This window comes from Ixodes scapularis, unplaced genomic scaffold (genome assembly GCF_016920785.2).
Source record: "Ixodes scapularis isolate PalLabHiFi unplaced genomic scaffold, ASM1692078v2 PGA_scaffold4__175_contigs__length_147842914, whole genome shotgun sequence".
In the NCBI taxonomy this organism is placed as follows: domain Eukaryota; kingdom Metazoa; phylum Arthropoda; class Arachnida; order Ixodida; family Ixodidae; genus Ixodes; species Ixodes scapularis.
Window position 1 is genome coordinate 74,742,243 of NW_024609879.1, and position 26,984 is coordinate 74,769,226.

At 46.0% G+C, this 26,984-nt stretch overlaps 1 protein-coding gene across 2 annotated transcripts; it reads right to left on the reverse strand.

Moving 5' to 3' along the window:
- Nucleotides 1-19,203: 19,203 nt before the first annotated feature.
- Nucleotides 19,204-26,667, reverse strand: LOC115321647. Of its 2 annotated transcripts, none has more exons than XM_040210313.3 (3): nt 26,154-26,584; nt 24,351-24,398; nt 19,204-19,920 (listed from the first exon to the last, which is right to left on the reverse strand). In XM_040210313.3, exons 1-3 carry the CDS (start codon nt 26,298-26,300, stop codon nt 19,456-19,458), a joined length of 660 nt encoding a protein of 219 aa, XP_040066247.2. In that variant the 5' UTR covers nt 26,301-26,584; the 3' UTR covers nt 19,204-19,455. The 2 variants fall into 2 exon arrangements, 1 of the variants encoding a protein (XP_040066247.2); XR_006078240.1 differs by lacking the exon at nt 19,204-19,920 and adding an exon at nt 26,627-26,667 and having other exon boundaries at nt 24,229-24,398; nt 26,102-26,270.
- Nucleotides 26,668-26,984: the final 317 nt, after the last annotated feature.

Consider the following 26,984-nt stretch of genomic DNA (forward strand, 5'->3'; position numbering starts at 1 on the left):
CGTACATACGCCCACTATACAACATTTGCTCCTATCAAACTCAACCGCATTGTTTTAAAACAGTAAGCAATCTACCAGAGCGTCAGAACCGCACACCTCTGACAACAATATTAATCTCCAACACACTCGCGAAGAACGCACAAAACCTCAAAAACTAAGAATAACCTTCCGTAAAACAGAAACGGTCACAAATCCAGTCCCGTTCGCGAGGTGCGACTCAGAAGGAACACGCTGCCAACAACCCATGACGGGCACTCATGCACTCGGCGTTCACGCTACCCGAGCTACAAACACGCTACAGCCAAGCTACGCAGCACGCCTTCATCAGAAGGGGTAATCACCTTACTGAGAGGCCGTTGTTCCGTGGTACCGGCCACTTACACCAGTACAAAGGGAACAGTACCTGGATCGTGCGAACAGCAGATCTCATTGGACAGCCTATTTACACGGCTATGTCCGTAACGTTTGGGCATGTACCAGACGTTACCGCTTGACTGCTCGGAGGCGACCACCCAACAGGAGCGACGAGCGCGTAACGGCGGTCCGCACCGAACCCCGCACGGGCTCGACAACCACGATAAGCGCATCGACGCACGTTAGAGTTCTCCCCCGGCCAAACCCCGACACCGCATAACTAAAAAGTCTTCCAGCTGATGTCAAGGCCGGCCGGGATCGAGCAATAAAGGTACGCCGTCAACGCGTCTCGCGACTCTTCAACGTTCTCGAATCGTGCAACGTGTCCACATTAGGGTGCCTACATCTTTCCGCCGCTCCGCTGTTTAGGGTGGCGACAACGTTTGTGATACGTGTTGCCGACAAACCAGTGTTGCCTACCTCGTTACCATGGCAGCCTCCGCTGTTTCGTCGACCATTTTGTCACACTCGCCAGTCGTGCGCTCGCGCTACTCCGCTAATCCTCGTTAGGGCTAGGGAGCGCCCACCGCTCTCGTTCCGACGGCGAGGTTTCGGCGTGCGATGGCGGTCTGTTGCGTTTCATTTTGTCGAGGGGACCCACGTTTCAATAAACGCAACGCATACTTCCTGCTCGCAACTTCAAAGTATGAAACACCCGAATAAAGAGAGCGACAGCCACGACGACCGCCATCCCGCTGAGCCTCCGACTCGTCCGACTCCTCTTATGAACGGAAACGGAAGTGGCCTCACAGTGTTGCCGGTGTGTCGAAACTACGAAAACTCAACGTTGTGTACGTTTAGCGAAATAAGAAGTGGGTCAAAATGGCGGTGGGAGAGGATCTGGGAAAGGGTAACAAGTTGGCGCCACCCTAAAGCGGAGGGGGAACATGTAGGCACCCTAGTCCACATACAAACGCAGTAGGTTACGCACAAAGCTCGCCCCCAGCCAAGTCAACGCGCCGCATGACTGAAAAGTCTTCTTGCGACTGTGAGGGCTGGCAGGGTTCGAACAATGTAAGTATCCCACACGCGCACCTCTCAACTTCCGCGCAACAAGCGCGATACCGAAATGCCAAATAATCTTACCGGCCAGTCTTGGAGATGGACGAGCTAATAAACTATATTTGCTCTGCATAAACAGTTTCCGCAGCGTCGAAGTGTATACCGCATTTACCGCCGCATTCCAACACCCGCTACCCATTCATGCAAAGGCTGCAGTTTGTACAGCGACGGGCTGACCCAACGCACAACAGTTATAGGCCGCCGACGGCCATGCCGCGGCCATAATTTCTAGGCTTCCCGGGCACGTACCCGCCGACGTGAACCGTACGTTTTTCCGGGCCAACCGCGCATCTGTACAGGATAAAACTCTGAACCACTCGTCACATCCTCGCAAGACCGCCACTTCCCTCGTGCAGCTCTCCACAGCACGAGCACAGCTCTTTCCCCACCTAGCTGTCTTTTCTCCCCTAAATTTATAATTTATCTCTAATCCAGGCCTCTGCACGACCAATTACGCTCTCTACGCCCTCGCGTCCCAACGCGAACCCAACCACGGCCGAGAGCCGTACTGTATCCGGCGGCAGGGCAAAGCGCGCGCTAGCCGCCGCTCCTCCGGAAACGGAGAAAACGAAATTAAAGAGTAACTCCCGCCGGGAGGCTCAACCTTCGATATGGCGGTGTGAGGATCCGGAACCAACTGTGCGCACAATTAAACGGAATCAACCTCACGACTCTAAAACCAGATACGCACGGGTCATGCCCATCGCGTCAGACTGGACTCCACGGAGCATTACACGAAGCCACTGATAAGTGAACACGAAAACTCTGTGGTTTTCTGCATTCCAATGTCTGCGCTCCCGACATCGCGTATCCGGCACAATTTAGTGGGCCCAGCCCCTAAATGTAGCCTCTGGCCACAAGGTACTCGTTCAAAGCGATGTTGGCCGGAACCACAAGAGCGCATCCCGTACCTTAAAACGCTGTCAATTAACGACGCTCAAAACCGCGCCGACAGCTGAAGCAAGGCCAACTGGGAGCTAGCATGCGGTCAAACCGAGACGCTAGTCTCCTCCCGGACAAAATGCAATGCGGGAATAATTTCCAAACACAGTCCATGCAACCGCCATCCGCAATGGGAGCGTTGTCCACCCAGAGCGATGCCTCTCTAACGCGTCCGATCGGTAACAAGCGTTCCAAAGCTTCACATCGATACGCGAGCAAAGGCGGTTAGGCGCATCACATCCCCCAAAGCGTGAGCCGGCACCTTACCCAGCGGACGCGGACGGCCGGAGGCGTAGGTGGGGGGAGGCCCGACGCTACAGGCCTCGAGGGGTGCGGTAATTTCCACGCACAGAGCGCTCTTGCGTAGCAGGATCAACCTGCCAGCATCGAACGGTGCGCTGAACAGCAATTTCTCATGGCGCGTCTCGCAACGGGGAATAAGTAAATTCCTGACTAACTGGGACAAAGGGTTAATCCCTAAAGACAACGGTCAAGGTCCGCGCCTCCTCGTCAGGCAGGCGATCATGCCAGAACCTGCGAGCGGCGTGCCCGCAACGAAACTTCGTGCGGCGCTCCCGCAACAAAGGTGACCCCCAAAAAGAGCGCGAAACAGTGCCCTTATTCAACCGGAAGCAGGTTAGGAATCGGAATGCCTGCCTGATCAAAAATCAGGCTCCACGTTGGGCGCCAGTTTATGCGGGCATCTTCTTCTAGCTCCGATTCCCACAAACCCTGTCTCCGGATGAATATGACACTGCAATACTTCGCTCTCGGCAAAAGGGTTTAATCACTCACTCATTGCCTTAGGGGGTTTCGGGATCGGGGGACGGTCATCAGCGAGGCCGGGGGAGAGTCCGCTGCCCGAGCAGCTTCTCCGAGTCCCAGCGGTGGTCGTCCGCACCGCGTCATGGGGACGTCGTCGTCCAGGGTCGCTGTCCGGTCCGTTTGTCGAGTCCGCCACTCGACGTAGTGCCCGCACTTTCCCCGCGCCAGCGTCCAGCGCCGTCCGAGCTCGCCTCCATGACCGGTCCCTTGTGAAGTCGGCAGCCCCAAGCCCTCTTCCTTTGTCTCCGTTCCCCTCTTAAGACCTTCCCAAGTCCTTGTCCCGCCGACCGTCCAATCGGGAACCTTGCTGCGAGCCGATCCTCCGACGTCAGCGCTGGGTGAGGGGGCGCTTGCCCCGTTCTTCCCGGAGAGCTCGGACGTTCCGCGACAGGACGGCGACGGGAAACGGGAAGGTCACGGGGAACGAAGGAGCGCCCGACAGTACGGCGGCAGGGAGCGGCAAGGTCACGGAGAGCAGAGGAGCCAGGGAGAGGTCCCCACACGTGCTATGCGCGGGTTGCATGTAACAGGTATGCAACGCGCTGTTACGCCGTTTGCATGCAACACGTTGCGTGAACGTTGCATGCAACGAGCGGTTACGCCGACGGCGACACCGCTCAAGCCGGAAACGGACGCCTAAAAGCTGCGCCCTAAAAAAAGTCATCAAGGTAGGCGACTCAAAGAGATGCCTACTTGATGATGGCCCCTGATGAATGGAGAACGTTTTGGGTCGTTGAAGGATTGAAATATTTGGAAGAGACGCACTCAAACGCACAATGTGCAGAAAAACACAGGTAGCCTAAATAGGATTTCAAATATTTACTATTTGCTCCCGACAGAGTTATAATACCTATTGTTCGGTTGGTCCCAAGAATACAATTAAAAAGCTGCGCGTTTTCTTCATGGTCTACAGTTTAGGAGCGTATCAGTAAACTGCAGGATGAATGTTTATAGTTACGGGTTAAAAATCTCAGAATAGAGCAACCACCAACCACACGCTGAGGATTTTTTGTAGAGTGACCCCAAACCAAAAACACGTTGTTCAAATTAACCCCGTGGCAAAGGATGTTGTTTCTTGTGTTCATTGAAATCTTGTTGCTAGGAGGTTGGTAACGTTCGGGGAGGGTGGACGTTTGTATAAATGTTAGGATCTCAAAATAAAATCAGTATATAGCTGTGTTTTAAAACAGTGTGTATGCTTGTTCATTCTTTTATCTGTTCCCAGACTCGGAGTTTTCCATAATGAATAATACATCTATCGTTGGAAAAACTTGTCCGCTGCCACCCAAACATTTTTGCAGCAATATGTTTTACAAATATAGCCGCGCGCGTAGCTGGCCAAGTGGGCAGCGCGGCCGTGGCCTAACGGTTATCGTGCTTGACTCCCACGCGAAGAGCCAGGGTTCGATTCCTGGGCGCGACACGTCTGTTATTTATTCTTGGAATTTACTGTTCTGGTAAATTAGAGAACTCTGTTGCATGTTCGAGGTTAGAATGTTTTATGCCCGAACCTTCTACGCCGATTTTTCGAGAAGCCGACGCGTGTACAAAAGGGGCTCCGCGTGGCAAGCCGCAGTCAGTTTCGCCCCAGCGTTGGACTCTGCTGTCACACAAGAGAGTAACATTCGTCCCTTTGTGGATGACTTTTGACACTTTTAAGAGAGAAATTTACTAGTAGTGATGTCCTTCAGCTGTGAATAGGAGTGAAAAGTTTGCAGCACTGAACAGGTTCCTATTCAGAAAAGGTAGAATATGCAACTTGGTATCTCGTCTGAAAAGTTGCACGAAGCATCTTCTCAGAACAGAAAGGTATTCAATACTGCAGACCTTTTACTCCCATGCACAGCTAAAAGGTGTAAATATTGCAGTTCATCCGAAAAGTCTCGCACCTTTATTTGGGAAAAGCAAGCCGTGTTGCCAAAGAAGCAGCATCATGTCGAACCCTAATTTAAACGGTAATGATGCCTGCAAAGACTGGATATGCTCGAACTTTCAGGCATGCTTTAACAGGCAACATCATTTTACGGAAAAAGTTAGACCAGGAATCTGTAGACAAAAATTCACTTTCATTGTGGAAATATATTTATTTGATAACTACAAAACACTGAAAATAAAAACAATTGCACATGACAAGTATACAAAAGAAAATACTGCCATCTTGGCACTGAAGTACTTGCCAAAATTTAACATGACTAGCATATTGCAAAAATTAGCATGACTAGCAATACTTGGCAAAAAAATACCCTACCAAGAGACAGCTCTTTCTAATGTCCTTTTTTTTCCTTGTGTAATGAAAAGGACTGTAAAAAATCGAACACCTTAGTAAAAAAAAAAAAAAGCTTCCATCATAAAGTATGAGGCAGCAAAATGACTAGTATATTTATAAATTAAAAAAAAAAAAAGAAACCTGGCATGGGTTTGTGACCTTGAGGAAAATATGTGCTAATAAAATGACTGTACAGAGGGTGACCCAAAGTCACCAGGCTCTATCTAAAATCGACTAAAAATCTATGCCCGCACATAGCACTAAACTTTTCGTCAAAGGTGCATTTCGCAGGTTGGTTTTTCTTGTAAAGTTACATAGTGCAGCTCTCTCTCTGTAAAAAAAATAGGGCAAAGAAACTTGGCAGGGTCTACAGCCGTCAGCCACGCAGACGACCAAGTCCAATGGCGGACCGTGTTTGGCGTTCGTATTGCTAGATGGCATCGGGAGCAGCTTCCGAAGGTGCAGTCGTTCAGCTGAAGAAAGCAGACGAAATCAGTTGGCAGCAAACGTGCCGACGTTGAGCAGACGTATCTCATTTTACTTTAAGTTTTCCTTTTATTGTTTGCATGTATTTTTCTTTAACCAAAGGTACATTTCAGTAAGCCGTCGCGATGAGGAGGTAGCGCCATCTACAATACGAAGGCGAAACACACCCCGCTACTGGTCTTGGTCGTCTGCCTCGTTGCCCGCCGTAGACCCTGTCAAGTTTCTTGGCTCCATTTTTTATAGAAAGACAGCTACGCTTTGCGATTATACAAGAAAAAAACGACGCGCGAAATACACCTTTGACGAAAACGTTTCGATTGCTACGTGGAGGCGTCGATTTTCACGGTCCATTTCAGATAGAGCCCGGCTTGGGTCACCCTATATTTATAAATTAAAAAAAAGCCTGGCATGGGTTTTTAACCTTCAGGAATAGATGTGCTCAAGAAAATAAAAATAAAACGCATTCCTTCAATGCATTACACAAGCACAGAAAAACTTGTTTAGGAACATGTGTAAAAAAGCCCCCCCGCCCCTCCCCAAAAAAAAAAACTAATAACAAAAACTTCAGTTTTTTTGTGTGTTTTTCGAACTCAGGGTGGTCAGCAGCTTTGTGCCCATGCAATATGGGTTTGTGACCTTGAGGAAAATATGTGCTAATAAAATGACTGTACAGAGGGTGACCCAAAGTCACCAGGCTCTATCTAAAATCGACTAAAAATCTATGCCCGCACATAGCACTAAACTTTTCGTCAAAGGTGCATTTCGCAGGTTGGTTTTTCTTGTAAAGTTACATAGTGCAGCTCTCTCTCTGTAAAAAAAATAGGGCAAAGAAACTTGGCAGGGTCTACAGCCGTCAGCCACGCAGACGACCAAGTCCAATGGCGGACCGTGTTTGGCGTTCGTATTGCTAGATGGCATCGGGAGCAGCTTCCGAAGGTGCAGTCGTTCAGCTGAAGAAAGCAGACGAAATCAGTTGGCAGCAAACGTGCCGACGTTGAGCAGACGTATCTCTTTTTACTTTAAGTTTTCCTTTTATTGTTTGCATGTATTTTTCTTTAACCAAAGGTACATTTCAGTAAGCCGTCGCGATGAGGAGGTAGCGCCATCCACAATACGAAGGCGAAACGCACCCCGCTTCTGGTCTTGGTCGTCTGCCTCGTTGCCCGCCGTAGACCCTGTCAAGTTTCTTGGCTCCATTTTTTTATAGAAAGACAGCTACGCTTTGCGATTATACAAGAAAAAACGACGCGCGAAATACACCTTTGACGAAAACGTTTCGATTGCTACGTGGAGGCGTCGATTTTCGCGGTCCATTTCAGATAGAGCCCGGCTTGGGTCACCCTATATTTATAAATTAAAAAAAAGCCTGGCATGGGTTTTTAACCTTCAGGAATAGATGTGCTCAAGAAAATAAAAATAAAACGCATTCCTTCAATGCATTACACAAGCACAGAAAAACTTGTTTAGGAACATGTGTAAAAAAGCCCCCCCCGCCCCCCCCCCCAAAAAAAAAAATAATAATAAAAACTTCAGTTTTTTTGTGTGTTTTTCGAACTCAGGGTGGTCAGCAGCTTTGTGCCCATGCAGCGCAGCTTTGAGTGTTTCGGACCTGCAAGTCTCTCAGAACAAACAAATGTGCGACGACAATTAACGAAGTACTGAAGGCCAAAAACCCATGCCAGTCAAAGACAAAGTGCTACAACTTTCAGAGGCCCCTCTGCCTCATAGGTCCGATTTTCAAAAAGCACACTGCAGCACTCTGTGGATGCCGTGGGGCATACTGCGATGGGATAGTCTGCGGTGCAAGTCTGAAACAAAGATTGAAAATTAAGACAAATTATATAAAGTCAGTATTTCTTGATTTCACCATTGTTTTGCTGATTTTCTTCGTTGTCAGCTACAGTGGCGACCCGAACTACGGACAGAATACACAAGAAACATATCTTACCAGTGACGTTGCATCTGATTGCGGTACGAAGATGTACGCCATCACACGCCGCGTCTGTGCTTGGAGGCATTGAAAAATGATTTTCTTGTCTTGAAATACCCAATAAGAGAAACGTAATTGTGAGAGATCTGGCGACATAAGCATAAGTGAAAATTGTATTTCTGGATGCACAGTGCCAAAGACGCTTATACTGGCCGAGGAACGCTCTCAGTAGGATGAGGTTCCGTAGCGATCTGGGTGTTGCTGCTTGAAACGACCCTTTCGAAACTTCTAATATATAAAATGCTCAAAATGGCAATCGGCATGTCAGTCGATACCAAGTAGTCAATCATCTTGAGATCCTTGAGATCGAACAAATACCAACATACAGGCGACAAAGCATATGCTTTTTCGTTTGTATGTTGATGATTGGTTGTGTCCGGCTAGTAAACGGAAAGGCAATGGCGCTACATTCCCAGATCCTGTGCATTTAGTGAACACATTGAGATTATTTTTGTTGTTTTCGAAGCCACGTCGGCATTCCAGGAATCGAAGAGGCCGATTGTGCTTCGAGTACAGCCACTGAAAGGGAAGTAGATCTCCACTGTATACTCTATAAGGACTACCAAATCATTTTGAAGCGTTGTAGTCAAGAAAATTCGCAGGATGATGGGAGTAATGAAACACACATCAAAGTACATGTAGTAAAACCCTTTCTGTGAGAATGGCAAAGTGGCCGGCACCAGGAGCGCTTCTATGAAGTGGTTTTCTGCAGGCTACCGATTGGTCATACAGGTCACACCCATGGGCACTTCTTCCGTGGAGAGGAATCTTGAGAATGTGAGCTCAGTAACGTTCCGCTAACAATCTCACACAACCTTCCTAAGAGCTCCAAATATGACCAAGAACGTTTTAAAAATTTTTTCGCAATTATACAAAGAACATACTCCGCTTCATTTGGCCATTTTTTTGGCGATGTGCCGCTGATTCCGCATAATTTCGTGATCAAATTTCTTGATTACATCGGCCTTATAGACCGATTTCGATTTTAATTATTTATCTGAACTAATGTTCTCGCTGTATACCCTTATACAATCTGATATATATAGTTTTATCACATCTTCAGCTAACATAGCCATTTCTTCTCCCAAACTCTTGCTTCCACAATAGTTTATGCTTTTGGCACATTTTGGCCTTAGCAGCGCTTGCGCCAAAAAACCTCGATAAATCAATAGTAAAAAAAGTTAAAGAATTCAATAGGAACATAAATGATCCCAAAGTAACGAATCCATGATTTCTGTTGTTGGTTTTATTATAGATATCCTTCCACGCGATTAAAATCGACTGCCACCTTTCATCGCGTTACCTACTTGTGTTGTAACTCGTGTTAACATTTTGATAACGCTGAACGTCTTGGTTAAAGAACAAATTGGCCCATGGAGAAAATAATGTTTCCTCGCCAAGGGGGTTAGGCAAGCGAGGTTCTGGCTTTTTATATGCCATATGGCAAAAATGTTAAGGCAGAAGGTTTGGTAGCTCGCATTATACTGATTCTGCCTTGCAGATGAGTTTGGTGACCACTGTAGTTCAATCGTAAGAACAAAAAGTACCACCCATAAACCAATCAACAAATATCCGCCTGAATTAAATTTATTTGAAAGCTGAAAGTAAGTAAGAAAAACAGAGAATTAAAGAAAATTATATTTAACAAATTTCAGTGGCACAAAATTACATCTATATATTTACGTTCTTATGCTCTTATACACAGCTGCGCAAAGTTCACTGTACCTACAAGTGCGTATATCAAAATAATGAGGTCATATATAATTAATAGATATGGCAATGAGTAACTGAGCCCGTTTTCTTGAGATTAGTCCAGTTAATCTTAAGCCTCGTAAAGTAACTAAACATTTGATTTAAAATCTCTCCAGATTACGTAGTAGAGTATATATATTTCTTTGCATTTTCGATTTATAGTGGAGAGTCAAACCATATTTATATTGTTCGTGGGCTGTGACCACAGGGGACCAACAAAAGAAAACTGAATTTTGTAGTCCGTGCGGCTTGTTATAGATTAGTCGAAAATATGCCGGGTGTCCCAAGTATAGCGGCCAGGCTCTCTAAATCGAAATTCGGTTTCTTAACCTTTCGCGCTATGATTTTGTGCAGCGTTGCCCACAGATGGTGCATTGTTTTTTGTAAAACTTCCAAACAGCGATCTTGCCTGAGGAAAAAGTAAAGAAAGAAAAAGGCTTAGCTCCTATGGAAACGCAGCGAAGCCACCGGTCTTCAAACAACACGGCGCCGCTTCGCATGGCAGACAAGAGATGGCACAAGCGGTCGCGACACCAACTGGCGCACCGAACGAGCATCCAGCGCCGAGCCTGCCGGGGTCTTTAGCAAACGATCTTTTCGAATGAAAAGCGACGGGAGTTTTTTTTTTAGAGCGCAGCTCTTAGGCGCCCGTTTCCGGCTTGAGCGGCGTCGGCGTCGCCGTCGCCGTCGCCGTCGCCGTCGGCGTAACCGCGCGGTGCATTATGGGTAAATTTCCCCGCTAAATCGAGCGGAAAAATTTCCCCGCTAAATCTAGCGGAAAAATTTCTCCGCTAAATCTAGCGGAAAAATTTACCTGCTAAATCTAGCGGAAAACTTTCCCCGCTAAATATAGCCGAAAACTTTCCCCGCTAAATCTAGCGCAAAAATTTCCCCGCTAAATCTAGCGGAATAATTTCCCCGCTAAATCTAGCGGAAAATTTTCCCCGCTAAATCTAGCAGAAACTTTTCTCCGCTAAATCTAGCGGAAAAATTTTCCCGCTAAATCTAGCGGAAAAATTTCCCCGCTAAATGTAGCGGAAAAATTTCCCCGCTAAATCTAGCGGAAAAACGTTCCCGCTAAATCTGGCGGAAAAATTTCCCCGCTAAATCTAGCGGAATAATTTCCCCGCTAGGTCGCTGGGTTCCCGCCTTACCAGGACCCAGCGAAGCAGGTTTTACTTGGCACCGGATAGACCTAATACCAGAGTGGGAGCCCCGTCCGGAAACCTTGGCGTGTGTTTAGCACTCGCCTTTTTGCTCTTCACATGCCTCCCAAGCAACCTGCCCACCCCCAACCAGGAGACGACCGCGGGACCGATGACGACGACCTCCCGGACCCGCATACTTTCTCTCAAATGTTTGATGAACATTCTCAGCGCCTCGAACAAGTACTCGTGGAAGACCGTGCATCATCGCTACGAGACCTACGTTCGTTGTTACGAGAGAATAACGTCGAAATGGCAGCTGCAGTGGCCGACGCCCTTAGCAGGGCATCAACCATCTCCGCTGGAGCAAGCCAGACCCTCCCCCCACCCAGCCAGCGGTCTCCGCCGCCCCGTCTGGATCTGTCTTCCCCCCCACCTACTCGGTGGACACCCAGCCCCCCTTCACCCGGGCCACGACCACCGACGCCTGGCCGCCACTTCACGCAGGCGAGTTCCAGCCAAGCGCCGGGACTCAGCACGCCGCTGCCGGGTTCCCCACTAACTTCCCCCCTCACTTCGCCCCTCCAAGACCTCCCTACGACGCCGGGACGCCGTTTGTACAGGCTCAGTCCTCCGTCGCTGCCCACGCCGACCCTCGCGGTCCTCATAGCACACGACAGCGACTATTCACGGTCACCGAACCCCCGACCCTCAGGGACATCGCGGAGGCTTTCATTTTCGTACAACAAGTTGCAAGACATTCCCAACACATTGGGAGAAGAGAGATCCAGGAGCTTCAGCTCCTGGAGCTCTTCGTCGACATTTGGGACTGCAGGTATATTGGCCTTCCCCCCTCAGTAAGCTCCGCGTCTTTGATCGGGTGCGGCTCCTCTACCACGTTGCCTTGTCCGGGTGGGGAGCCGCACTCGACGGCTATGCCGATCCCTCAGCCACCTTCTTGTTGGGACCCCCCGCACCACGAAGAGTGGCCACCCACCGTAGTGGTTCCCCAGAGCCGTATATTGGGAGAGTTGGGCCATTGGGAGGCGCAAGGGCCGCCGCCAGTGCCAATTATTCCCCAAGCGGTTATAGCTTGAACTTTATGTAAGCCATTTGCACCAATCAGCAAACCGTTACGTCACAACATTGAAAACGACATTGAAGGCGTGTAAGTGAAGCGTTCAGTCTGGGTTCAGTCGGTGTAGCCGGTAGCGGTCGGTGACACGACCGGCGACAGAGCAACGGTGGTCGCCGATTGAGTGCGGCGTAACTGAGGTTACGAACAAACTGATAGAAACGTTCCCATAATCGAGACGGTAGTCTCTCTTCCGTGGAAATTAGACTTCCTTTTTTGTCGATAACAGGTGAGTGAGCGCCAACCTAATCGAAGAGAGAAGGCATCGGGATTTCCGCTGTCACCTAACGGCTCTGTGCAGCGCCTTGCTTACAAGCTGCATGTACCAGAATTTATATTCTGCACCAGAGTGGACTGTAGTACATCCCGCCCGGTGTCGGAGTGCGTAGTGAAAAGCAACTCGCAACCGGCGGAAGCTAGCGGTATCATGCTATCCTGCGAGGGCGAGCACCTCGCTTTTGTACCCACCTGCGCTGCTAGAGTGTTCGTCGTGGACCGAAGTGGTTGATGCATCGATCAGAGCCCCGATGAGCGGCGCCGGAAAAGAAGCTACACCTCTGAGCCACACAAGCGGCTTGTTTGATTGAAATTTCTCTACCACTTTAATAATTTCTGCCCCGGAAGTGTGCTTAGCAGACTCCGCTACCACACCGGGAGTAAAGAAGCTAGATTGAGATGAAGCTCCCCGGGTGTTGCGGTTTTGTCCAGTGGAGGTTGCCTTTTACACCAAATTCGCGTCATTTAAAGTCACTCGATCGTTTAGGACAAAGACAACTCTCATTTGGACCAGTGCATAGAGGAAGCTGGGTGTAGTGTCAGTAAATATTTTAGAACCACTACTTCGTCTGGGCGACATCAGTTAATTTGAAATGTCATTTCTTTTGCTCACGAGAGACGGGGGTAGAGCATGTAGGCCGAAGGCCCGAACCAGGTGGCTGTCATAGTGTGTTTGCACTGGATTGGTTACAAGTTTAATTACAGCAAGAGATACTTATAAGTGAAGCGAGCACTGGAAAATGTATCTCACTTTGTTGCTGTAATAAAAACAGTCCCATCACATTTAGTTGGGTGTATTTCTTGTCTGCAGTTGCCTATGCGGTCAAATGAGTACCATCCCAGGCTCTACGAGCTACACCACTCAATCTGGCTTTTTGGTACTGTTGCGATTTTCACAAGCGATCTCCAGAGTAGAGAGTTTGGGACTGAAACTTCGTATTCCAGTCCTACTCTTAATTATAACTTTAAAAACAGGAAGATATGTGGCAAAGAAGCAAAAAAAGGCTATGTTTAATTAACCTGAGACGGGTATAGAAGAAACATCAAGACGTAGAAGGGACAGAAAATAGACAGGACGACGTCTCAAACTCACGTAACTTATTTATTTAGTCCACCTCCTTATATAGTCTCAATCTCAAGGTCATCTCCACCAACACAAAAGGACGAAATCTATACAGATCAAGCGCCACAGCCTTCATCGCACAATGCAAGAACGTTGACAACGTTTACAGGTCAACGCGATAAGGCAACATCCATCCACCCTCAAACTTGAACAAAAGGATCTCTTCCACTACTACTATTCTATACACAGTTCATACTTCTGTTCAAGTTTGAGGGTGGATGGATGTTGCCTTATCGCGTCGACCTGTAAACGTTGTCAACGTTCTTGCATTGTGTGATGAAGGCTGTGGCGCTTGATCTGTATAGACTTCGTCCTTTCGTGTTGGTGGAGATGACTTCGAGATTGAGACTATATTAGGAGGTGGACTAAATAAACGAGTTAGCTGAGTTTGAGACGTCGTCCTGTCCATTTTCTGTCCCTTCTACGTTTTGATGTTTCTCTCTACCCCAGTCTCGGGTTAATTCAACATGGTTAATATTCACCAGCTCGCCTGCACCCTTAAGATTTTTTTTAAAAAAAGGCTGTTGTAGCTCATTGTTTGCAATAAAGTAAAAAGACAATTGGCGAAGTACCTTTTTACATGAGCGGAGCATAAATCCTTCCATATCAGAGCTAAAATGTAAAGTTATGTTTGGGCACACAGGCATGTGCACAAAGTTTTGTGTCCATGTACCTTTTTTGTGCCTGTGCCTTACTCACCTGCTGCAAAACTTTTGCTTCGATGTGCTGGCAGTGCGTCAGTGTGATTATTTTTTATTTACCTTCTGTCCAAACGAGGTGAATGGGCCAATAATTTTTCAGCAACACATGCATCGTGCCAAATGTTTTATTAGCACCTCCATAAAACTTGCACTCCTGGCTTTAACAAAAAAAATCTGCATTACAGAGGTATGCCCACTATATTGAGAGTCACATCTTAGTATGCCTAAACTTCTCTTTCATTAGTCATGGAGTCTATTATAAACTACTCCCAACGAATTATAATGTGGTGGTACATAAAAAGAAACACACACAGCTACCAGTATGCAAATTTATTTCGAGAGTCACTCACAAAAGGTATAAAATATGCTTTCAGAGAGAGCAGAGCAACTTTGTTGGTTAACGGTCAAATGGCGCTGGAAAGAGTGCAGGAAATTGCACCAATGATGATACATAGAAGAATAACATTGTTGTTTTGGATGCTCAATTATATCGACAGCGTGTCCTTGGTGGATGCACCTCCTAATTATTGTGCTTACGGAATCACTACGCCACTCTTCTACCATTATAGGCGCAACTTCTTGTGCACACTTTTTTTTTTAAATTGGTGACAAACGGCAAACCTTTAACAATAAATCCTGAGAGCCTATTGCCCCTTCATAAATTTTGGAGTACATTACCTTTCTCCACTTGGTGATCCAGACATCCCATTAGAGTTACAGAAAGCATTAAGGCATGTACCACACATTAGAGGGGAAACAGTGTACCACAAATGTTAAAGCAAAAGCATGACATTTTATTATAAAGAGTGTGAGGCAGTGTCAGTTATCCGAGTACCAATCTTCAGTAAAGCCTTTAAGCTTCTTAGAGAAGAATGATTTGTGCACTCCTTAATTTAAAATTGGCAAGTTTTGATATTTGCTTGCAGACTTGCAGCCTACAGTAAAAAGAAGTGTTAGTATAAACAAGTCCTGTGTCTTTCATTAGTAATAAAAAGTTTATTTAAAATGTATTAAAAATTACTGAAAAATAATTAACAGTGAAATTTTAAGCCTTATATTGTTCCCATTCAAGCAAGGGGATTCCACTCAAAACTCATCCCAAAAAGAACAGAAGAATGATAAATACTCAAGATAACTTACCATGCTCAGGTGTCCTGTTAATTTTGCAGTAAATGGCATGTTATGCATGTATGATATCAAAATGTGGTTAAAAACAGCTTCCCAAGATCAGTGTTATTGTGCTCTTGGCATAACAAACAAATCTTACCACAATCGCTTTATGAACAATGGGTTAGAATCATAATCCCCAAGTTTGTCAATGGGTTTTCAAGAGTTTCGCAGGTACTCCACCAGCTGGTGTTTAAGACAAAGAAACTGGCATTCCTACCAGAAGCTATGTGCCGTAAAATATTGAGAAAGCGCTCATCAAATGGTTGGAGATAATTGTAAAAAATATGGGATGGGCACTTTGCAGGTTCCAGCGCTGAAAGTAAGAACGGTGCAGGAGCAGTGTTGTAGTCTGGTGGGACCCCTATTTTCTTAAAGCAGTTGCACCGCTTGCATCCAGCCAGCTTTGTGCTGGCACTCTCATGTGAAGCTTCATTGCTTCTTACCGGAGTGAGCATGGAAAGCTTCACCGCTCTGCACCAGCGCACTGGGAAATGTGGTTGATGCGGAGGAGCACCTTGTTTCATTCAATACATTCAGAAGTTTACTGGCCTGGGTGCTTGATATGTTCTTAATCACTTTTTAAATTTTCAAAAGTGGGGTGGACACCTATTGCGATATGAGCACATGCTCATCATTTTATGGCACATGGAATGGCAGAGATAAAAAAGTAAGGCAAATATTTTGCCTATCACAATGGCGGGTAGTAGAAATGCATCGAAATGATGTGTTATGCGTCACGGAAAGTTAAAAACATGAATGGTTAGTAGTGACTACTGCTGCATTAGAAGGAAGAAGGAAGTGCAGAAAGGAAGGCAAAGAAGTTACCTTGGGGCATTTTATGCTGCATCAGGTAAGTTATAGTAAATTTGATAAAACACAACATTTTAGAGACAACATGCCTCCTATAATTTATACAATTTTCGTCATGGCAACATACCCCCCCCCCCCCATACACATCCCACACATTTAAAACACTATTGCATGCCATTATAAATAGGGTGCTATGGCAACTATTTAGGCATCTCTCTTGACTTGTAACATAGCAGACATTGTAACATATCACGGCACAGGCAAGACCGTGAATTTCAAACATTACTAAATCTTAGGCGCAGGAAGACCGAAAGGAGAAGACACAAAAAAAAGAATGACAACACTGAACGGGATGGTGTGTGTGTTGTCTCTTTTTTTTATCTCCTCTCTGTCCCCTTGCATCTAGGTTTACTGATGCTATGACATGTTCCAATCAATATATCAAGACTTAATCATTTCTAAATTGAGAAATATAACATGCAAAGCATACTGCAAGATCATAGGCGTGCACAGGGTCCTCCTATAGGGGGGGCCAAATTCACTGCAGCGCCCCCCCCCCCCCTCACCCCCGTCTCACCGAGACCCTTACGCCGTAGGGGTAAGCCTCTGGGGGTAAGGTGTTCTAGTGTACCCTAGTAGGAGTGCACTAGAACACCATATTTTAACCGCGAAATATGACTTCCAAGTTTACTTCAGTGTCACTATAAAACTACTCTTCAGTTTACTTTCCCGCAGATTACTTGGAAGTCTAATTATTGCGGTTTACGAATGGGGCCCGGAGAATGATAAGGCTTGAAATATGTTTGAACCTAAAAATTAAATCTGAGCTGTGACACCGAACATGACGTAATGCCACAAAACGTCATACTTGCCACTGTTACGTGTCATCGTATCCATACCCTTGTAGACCGCAGTAATTGGATTTGCGAGTGCTCTGCGTGAAAGTGGACTTACATGCGCTTTGAAGTGTGGGAGAAATAAGAAGATGAGATAACTTTTCTAACAACAAAAACGATTTATTGCCAAACAAAAGTGGAGACCCCCACGATAAAGAAACCACAGCTTGCACTCGTAGGGCACAAGCGCCATCACAAAACACAGAAAGAAAATGAATCGCACGAGGGCTCAGACGATACACAATTTCAGTTCACAAACGGTACTCTAAAAAAAAATTTAACACAACACAACAACAGGGCTGGTGCAAATGAAAACAGTAACACACAGTAAAATTAACTACACTATACAAAAGTACTATTCAAGCTGAGCTGTGCAAAAATACTATCAGTGTGAGAGGCGAACCTTAGTTCGGACGGAATTGGCTGTAAAGCACCCTCTTCCGCCGGCTGTCAACCAATTAAAAAGTAGAATTATGTGACATTGTAGGTTAATGCGAGAGCATATCCTGCGAAATTAAAACACATTCATAACAAAAGTTTGCGCGTTTTAGTCGTAAAATGCTTTAAGATATTATCAAAACTGATGGATGTTGCTAGGTCCTGCTCCACAAAGGGCAGCATCAGCCAACGAAGCCGTTCCTGCGACATCATGGATCTTAACTTGGTCTTTACATGTGCGAGCTTCGAAAATGTCCTTTCGCACGAGCAACTGGTTACAGGAATCGTGAAAAAAAGTTGAGTGCGAGAAAAGTCCTTGAATACTGACTTGTCCAACCCATTTTCTTTGAGTGAATCCAGCGCAGTCATAGGCGGTCATGCTGTTTGCTTTTTCGTCGCTGGTTCGGGACTTCAGGAGTTGCATTTCAGCACCCAAGCTGTCGGGATCTACCTCAAAAAGCTACAAATAAGAGATATTTGTTCGTCGCTCACAGAGAGGCCCAAAAGGTTCTGGAGAGCACACACAAGCTCAAAAGTTTCTTGTGTGAACCTTTCCTCGATCCCTCGAACACAGGAGTCGGGCATCGGAAAGAAAACACAGACACGAAATTCCTCCTCTTTTGTCGCATAGAAACATTCATTCGCCCAGTTTTGGTCAAATCGCTTCGATACCTTTCTTCTTCGAACTTCGGGAATCTCGATTTCATTCATCTCGCAGATCGAAGAAGCTTCCGCAAACATCTTTTTAAAGACTGTCCCATCTTGCCTCATCTCTCGCAGCGCTTTTTGCAGATGCCTGACTTCATTGAGTGCAGTGGTAAGGTTAATTTTAGGGTCCTCAAGAGCTCGGCTAACCTTCAAAATAAGCTGTAGAATAGGGTGAGCTATTTCCATGCTGCAGACAAAGTTAAAGCTCATCACCTGGGAAAGGAGTCCCTTGCCTTTTGCTTTCGTCTCCGGGTGCTTTGTGGAGTCCACAATCGTTCTTACTGCACTCGACAGTTCGCTGTAGCTCTCACAGCGAACTGGCCTTTACTGCTTCAGCACGACATGCCCATCTGGTTGTAGACAAAGACTTCAAAGTTTTCAGCTGTGTGCCGACAGTTTGGAAAATTCGCTCAAAAACAGCATGGCGCACAACACTGTTTTCAATAAAGTTGTACGCAAGTTGCACAACGCCAAAGAAATCAAACATCATTCTGTTTTCTGCTCAGGACAAGCATGCATCGACAAGCACCAGGTTTAAGCTGTGGGCCTAGCAGTGAACGTAGACGAGCTTGTTGTTCTGCTCTTTGCACTTTGCTTGAACGCCAGCAACGTGCCCTGACATAGTAGAAGCCCCGTCAAAGCAGACGGAACTCGCAGAATTCCAGGAAACATTGATGGTGTTGAGAACTGCTTGCAAAGTGGAAAACACAGAGTCGCTGTCTAAATTTTTAAGCCTGTCGAGAGTAAGGAAGACCTCCACTGGCCTGTTCTTAATTTCGCAGAAGTACCTAATAACAACGGAGAGTTGTTCATGATGACTGCAGTCACTTGTTTCGTCGCACATGAGCGAGATTGTTTTACCTTCTATGCGGTGGACAATCGAAGAAAAAATGGCTGCATGCAGTGACTCTAGGATGTCCTTTTTTATTCTGTTGCTGATGTAAGAAGCGTTTTTTGGGCCTGACTCTAAGTGGCCCCGCAAAACGGGGTCGTACTTCTTTAAGATATTAACTATCTCTAAATATAGACCTTGCTCTGCGCTTTCCTTATTTTCACTGTTGGCCTTCCTCCCTTTGAGAGAAGAACAACGATGTCAGTAAGGCGCTTTAGCACCTCACGATTTTGTTTTCGTTTTTCTTCAACTTGAGACGCTCGTCGTTCAAAGCTTTCATCCAGCATTGAACCAATCGATCTGTTTGCTTTGGAGCAATTCCATGACACAACACTGTTAAGATGGCCCTCAGACCTTTCATGCTGATTAAACCTTCCTATCGCTTTCTTCCAAGCTCGAAACCCAGTTGAAACAAAGGATGGGTCTAAATGTGCTTTGGTACCACTGCCCGGCGGAAACGCCCGACCACAAAAGCAAAAGGCTGCATCTTTTGCTGGACTGTATTCAAGCCAGCTGAACTTTGCAAACCAGTGTTCACAAAAGCTGCGCTTTCGATTATTCGTTTCTGTTTGGGCATAGCTGCCCAGATGAGGCTGAAAAGGACCCCGTGCTTGCCTGGCTTGCTTGTCCAGGTCGTTAGTCGGCATTGGCAGCGACGGGTTGTCGTCAGACATTTGGTTCTGGTTGGTGGAAAGCGTTGAGCAAAATCTCGGAGGCTCATCTGGTGCATCAGCGATGTGGCTTGGCGTCGTGGCACAGCTTGGCGTTGGCACACAATTCGGCATCGTGGCACAGCATGGTGAAGTGGCGCAGTCATCAGCTTGCTGGTGGCTGGGCATCTTTTCCGGTTCATTTTGTTCATGCTGCTCTTTGCAGCTTGTTGACTGTGCTGCAAACAAATAAGAGAAGTATAACTTTTTAGTTTTCTTTTTACCTGTTAACATGGCTCTTAGAACACGCTCGAAAAGAAGTCTGAGTAAACAATTACAAAACCAACTGCGCCAATAATAAATACATATTTTTGGAAATTTTACGACAGCTTTCTCATCGACAGCTCAGCATAGTCTCTCCAAGCTAACAACTAGGGATGCCGCAAACTTTTTTTCGAATCGAAGTTTCGATGATCGAATCAAGCGGTTCGAGAGGTTCGAAAGATTTCGATTTTTCGAATTGTCTATATCGTGAAATTCGACGGAGGTCGAATTTTCGAACTTGTTAAGCTAAGAAGTTTGACGCTTTTCGAACCGTCGAACTTATTACGCTAAGAAATTCAATCTTTTTCGAACTTTCGAACTTGACTGACCAAAAAATTCGATAAATTTCGAACTTTCGAACTTGTTTATCAAGAGTATTCGAAAAGTTTCAAACTTTTGAATTCAGAAAAGTCAGAAGTTCGACGAACTTCGAACTTCTAGGGTAAAAGTTCGACGTTCGTCGAACTTCGAAAGACCGGCGGACGGTTTCATTTGATTTAAAGTAGTGGGGTACATTCGTAATTTTTTTTCTCGCACTTTTACACGCGGTGTTGCGTTCCTTACAAAAGACAATGTCGTTTATTTCAATTTTCTGGCATGCTTAGGTTTAAAGAAATAAATCCCCGAAGGGGCGAGGAAGGACGACGGGTTTTTGACGATTATCGTTTGTGCCAGATTTGAAGCACGCTGCAGCCGGAGCTATTTATGGTAGACATGTTATACTTTTTTAAGAATGATCTATGTATAGCTTAGGCAAGTGCCGTCTTAAGATGTGATTATTGTTATTCAACGTGAGTTTCGAAGAAATGTCCAAACATTTATCTGCATGCAATTTTGACCTAAACTTGATATTTATTTTCGTCTAAGTTGTTTGAGGTATCGCATTTAAATTAACACCACAGACAGTACATATCATTGCCATCTGCAGAATACAAAATAATATATTTATTGTTTTTTCACGTTAAGGAATAAATTAACTCATGGGAGAAGGTGTCTAACAGTGTTCAAGTTCAGCAAAGAAAAGTTTTTTTTTTCTTTTTCGCTTCACGCTTTTGGGACGTGTTTCTTTTAGCCTGTACACATCTTGGTAAAAGAAACTTGTTTCGAAGTTCTAAACCTCTGAATATGCAAGAATAGAACACTTCCGACGAATTCTTGATAGTTTTTTTTTCTCCTACTTTTTATTTCCGCATTTATTCTTTCTTGTTTTTTTTTTTTTCTTGTTACTATCGGCACAGGTATTTAGGTCGAAAAGACAGCTTTGAACTTCCGAACCACTAAGCATGTGACGAGTAGTGCCTTCCGACAACGAGTTTCTAACAATGACCTTTTATGCAGTGAAGAGCGACAGTATCTATAGCTATACATAGGCATAAATAATTTCAGATTAAAATAAGCTCGACCACGCCCTCTTTCCCCGTATTGCTTTCTTTAACAGTCCGAAATACCTGCAAGGTAGAGGAGGAGGCTGAAGCCCCCTCCCCCCCCCCCCCCTCCCCCCTCCTCCCCCCCCCCCCCCCCGCTACCCTCTTTCCCCCCGTCTTTCCTCTTCCGACGCCACTTGTATGGTAGAACGCTCCTCGACCTCGAGTTGTGTCGGCTTTCATGCTTTTTGCGAGGCGATTCCTCCGTCCCAGAAAATAAACCTCCAGGACAATTATAAACTTCACCGGGTCGGATTACTACCAGCGTGCAAGGGGTGGCGAGCAGGTTTGTCAGGTCGCTTCAAAGTTTTTCTGAGCCTCAACCTCCTGCTCGCCCCTGGCCGTTTCGAACTGGATGAGTCTCGTAAAACAGTGTGTTCGTGTAATCACAACTGCGTGATGCAGGTGTTCAACTTTTGTCCTAGTTTGCTGCATGGACCTCATCACTGAGACCCAGGAGCCAAAGGTAGACCTGGAAAGACCTAGCAACCTTAAAGAAAGCAGCCCTGTTTTCGAAAGAAACATGGGAGCTGTAGAACAATGGGGACCAAGATCATCTTCCAGGTTGTCGAAAACTGCATGACTTTGGTAAAATCCACCATGGCACAATGAAGCACCACCTGGGCCAGTTGTGCCCCAGACGCTTTAACTCAACTCATTTCTAGTCAGATGATGAAATTACCACTGGGCACTAACTTGATTGGCAGTTAACAAGTGAAAAAACCAGGCTATGGACCAGGAACTGAGCAGGCATTTTAAGCAGTGCAAGGATGCCCCACTCAGGCACGGACGACACCAACCAAGATGAACCTTTAGCTTGTGCGGCAAAGTGTTGGATCAGGCCACCACCAGGGGTCAGTGTTTCTGGGGGCTTCCCTGTGCAACGGCCATGGGCTTTCTCTCTTTTCCCACACTTTCCAGTGACCATGTAACAAACATGTATGACACGGCCATGTCAATTATTCCCTAAGAAACAAATAGGTATGATCCTTGCACTCCATGGATGAAGCAGCCACCAACAATTTCAACATTGGTCTGTATGGAGTCAAAAAACAAGGAAATAAAGGAACTTCTGACACACAACTATTCTTGATGCATGCACACAATAGACTACTTCCATAAAGCCCTGCATGCAACACGGCGCGCGTTGCACTCTGGGAACTAGTTGGCCAGGGAGGAGAGTGGCATGGTTTCGGTTTCGATCGACACGTCGACCAGAGATTACACACAGAGCGTGGACTATAAACGGCCATTATCTCATGTTTTCTGGTCCCGGGAGCGTCATTTGTGGTCTATAAACTAACCTAAATGGCCAGACCTCGAAGCTTTAGCACAAGCCCGAGACGTATATAGCTTCTCTTAACACATGCTTGTTCTATTTTTGTACTTGAGCCTTTTTGTTAGCGTTTCGAGGTATCTGGACGAGCCAGTGCTGGGAATCTCGACGCTGCGAAGCTCGGGGATCTTGCTTATGTACGAATCAACAGGCTGTAGCAACCAATAAGTATGCATACATCGAGCTCGCGCCTTTACATTATATGTTGTTGATCAGGAAGTTTGTTCGTTTCGTGCGTCCATAGATGAAATATTACTTATTGCAATTACTGTTTTCTTAATACGCCTGTGTACGCGAAGTAAAACTCGGAGGTGCCATTGAAAAGCTCAATTATAACACACTTCTTATCTCTTATCTGTACTGACCCGCAGCACTGCACGAAGCGAAGTCCCCACCCACTTGCATTTTACTAATATTCAACATCGCGTATGCACGTAAAGTTATCCTGCAATCGTATAGGCACATTCGCGCATACAAACCGTTTTAAGAAAGCAAAAGTCGAGCACTTGTGTAAAAAATGTTTCACCATTCGCCAGAAGTACGCCGGACGGGTATGAACCCCTATGCGGTGCGCCAAACGAACGAAATTATTCAAAGTGCATTTGATGGTTGCTAATGGCCATAATATTTGTCATGTGTTAGCTTTCTTCCTGCCTGAGTATGCTGTGATAATTACGGACACACCGTTCAGGCACAGATCTTGGGCGTCAGTAAAAGCTCGTCCAAAAAGGCTTAGCGAGGAGTAGGGGACGCTTGTTAGGGCCTCCGTCGTAGCTAGCCCATCTCCGCGTTTGCGAAAACTTAATCTTCTATCAGCATAAAATTTGAGTGGGAGATATATGATGACACGAGGAAGACATCATAGTAACTTTGGTGCAGTAGTGAGGTCGAATTTATTGCGTTTCCTTAAAAGTTTACGCGTCAACGCTGGGCTCAACTTTGATACTCCTGTGAGAATGCGGCTTGCTTTTCGCCCAATGAAGTAACAAGAAGCGGACATTTGGCAAACAAAATATGTGTAATGCTCCAGGTGACTGAATTTCACTTGTAGTTCAATGGTACTAGACGGGATTATTGAAATTGAACTCAAAGATGATGTGACTAAGCCACGTCCTACTACGTTTACATACGCACTCAAATATCCGGTGTTTCGGGAACCAAAAAAAGTGCCCCGGCTTTCGTTTTATACCGCTCAAGAATGAGTATATTGTACATTCGTAAAAAAGTCAGATAATCGAAAACGCAAGCAGTGCGTTCGGTCGCGGCGTGATAGCATGAGATGAATCTGCTCAGTCGAAACCGAAACTGAGTGGCCAACTAGTTCCCAGAATGCACTGCATGGTATTTCGCCGCAATGGGGCGCGTCGGTTTTGGAAGAAGTCCATTGGCCAGCAGTCTCCTTGCAACATCTTGGACACAGCAACAAAACCCAGCCCTTGCACCTGTTACACTGAGTACGAGCGTCTGACAAAAACTAACTCACGGAAAGGAAATGGCGGCAGTTAGGTCTACTGCAAACGAACAAACACACAGATACCTGACAATAATTAAGTCTGCAACTACAATGAAATAAAATGAGACAGACCCAAAAGCTGCAACCGATGACCATGGAGGGGACATGGGTCTCGTGCCTCTGCAAGAAAAAACACAGAAACTGCAAAATTAAAATAGGCAAGTGGATAAACCAAAAGGGTCGGAGGCAAAGCATAGGCTCCCAGAAGCATAAAGGTGCTGCACGGTGAAGGCTCACATGGAAAGCTCATGAAGTAAAGGGATGGCTTGCAAATGTCTTAAGCAAGTGCAGAAGTGAAAAACTTAAGGATACAGAGAGAGTGCATATTTCGAGGTGTGCGAATGACACGAGGAAAGTTAACAGAAGAATGACGGGAAAAGACAAGCTAACATGGGCAGGAAGTCTCTGCATAGGCTTTCATGCAAGACACCAGGAAGGAAAGTGTAGGCTACAAACATCCACATGAAGCAAAAAAGGATGAGTGAAACATAAGCAGTGCACAGCACAAGAAGGAGGACAAGAAAAAAAAAACGTGATACAGAAGAGCAAGTTTGCATGACAGCGAAAGCTTCACATAGGCCTACACGCAGAGCAGAAGAAAAAGTGCTCCCCACAAAGAACCGTAGCAAGCGTAAAAAAATTCAGAGGCTTCATGCAGCCATACGCACAGAGCACAATAAAAAGAAAAGCTTCCCACAAACATCTGAAGCAAGCGTAAAAGTAAAAGAATATTCTGGGACTTCACTCAGGCTTACATGCAGAGCATAAGAAAAAGCAAGCTTCCCACAAAGAGCTGAAGAAAGTGTGAAAAAAATTTAGATGCTTCACGCAAACTTACACGCAGAGCACAAGAAAAAGAAAGGATTCCCACAAACATCTGAAGCAAGCATGAAAAAACACCAGAGGCTTCATGCAGGCTTGCACGTAGAGCATAAGAAAAAGAGCCCATAAACATCTCTAGTAAGCGTAAAAAAAATTCAGAGGCCTCACACAGGTTTACAGGCAGAGCCTAAGAAAAAAAAGCGTTCCACAAAGACCCATAGCAAGCGTAAAAAAAAATTCAGAGGCCTCAGGCAGCACACAAGAAAATGGGCTTCTTTACAGACCCATAGCAAGCATAAAAAAATTACAGATGCTTACAAGCACAGCACAAGAAACTTCCCACAAACATCTGTAGCAAGCATAAAAAAAAATGCAGAGGCTTCACGTAGGCTTACATGGAGATCACAAGAAAAAGGGCCTCGCACAAACAACCGTTGCAAGAGTAAAACAAATTCAGAAGTGCCTCGGTAAACAAGGAACGTAAAAAATGAAAGCTGCCCTTAACACAAAGAAGAAAGCAAAGTAAAAAAAAATGAGAACGGGACAACAGTTTCATCAACTAAGGCAATCTAAAACACTAATTAGTTCTCCGAGGTCCTGCCATCGACTGCCGAAGTCCCTGCGTTCAGCTGCCCCAGCCGCTAACTCGCGACTTTTTTCCCGCAGGAACAGTTGCAGCCGTGCATGGCAGAATCGCCTGATGAGCTTCATTTTGATTTCATGGCAGTCGGGCAGCTGAACACATTGGCTCTCTGCAGCCATCCTCGGCGATAGGCCGTCCAGGATGCCCCGTGCATGCATCAAATCCGCAATGAGGCTGCGAAAGACACTTTCACAAATTGTGAAGAGGGCACGTGCAGCTTCAGAGGGGCAGGTCAGAGCGTCAGGGACATAACTCTTTAGCCTGAGGAGGCTATTTGCAGGTGCCATGGGGACTTGAACAGCTGCAGCACACGTGTCACATGTAGCATTATTTTTTACAACTCCTTCGTACCACATACCCGCGTAATAGTCAAAGCTATTCTCCTCAGGTTGTGACATGGTGAGTTCTACCTCCTCAAGAAAAATGTCGGTGGGCACAGCAGGTTGTACATCCAAGTCTGCGAGGTCAGCCAGGTGAAAGGAGGCATCGTCCAGTTCGTAGGACCCTGCCTTGGACGCCTTCAGGTACTGCGAGTGTGTGATGATTTTCAAGGTCATCTTAAACTCCAAGAAGTTGGGATAGGGTTGCCCTGTCGCACTACCGAAAACAAGTTTTCATGGCAGTCCTGCGTGAATCTGGATGTGAGCACAAATGAAAAAGAATGTCTCTCAATGAGACTTTGCTGCAGGTCCAGAATGGACTTGGCAGAGAGGATTACCCCCGCCTGCACTGGCTTGAACGCCCCATCGCCAATAGTGAGGTGGAGAAAAAGATCCTTAAATTTGACCAGAAAGTCAAGGGTGTTCTTGTAGCAGGCCTCATTTTGCCTGCTGATCACAAGGACTGGGTGCCTGCTGCTCATAAGATCAAACCATTTGTTGACCTGTTCCAAGAACCAAGCCGTGGTGAGGAAGTTGGTGCTCCAGCCATGATTCTCCACCAGGAAGCGCAGGGCAGTGGCCGTGGAGTGACTGAGGACCCGTAGGGCAGTGCTCACCTACAAACACAGAACTGCTTTAGATCATCAAGTGTATGCAATGTTTGGTAAACTCGACTGAAGGAATCAATGATTTGAAACTTCCCCCTCAGTCAATAAAAGAACAGCATGGGCACTAAACGAAGAAAAGGCTGCTAACTTCCATTATTGTTGTTCATACGAATGGTATTTGCTGGTTTTTTACTAGTTTTTGCCACTCTCTTAAAGTTGGCAGTTCCACTTCATGAGCAAAGGTGATGAATGC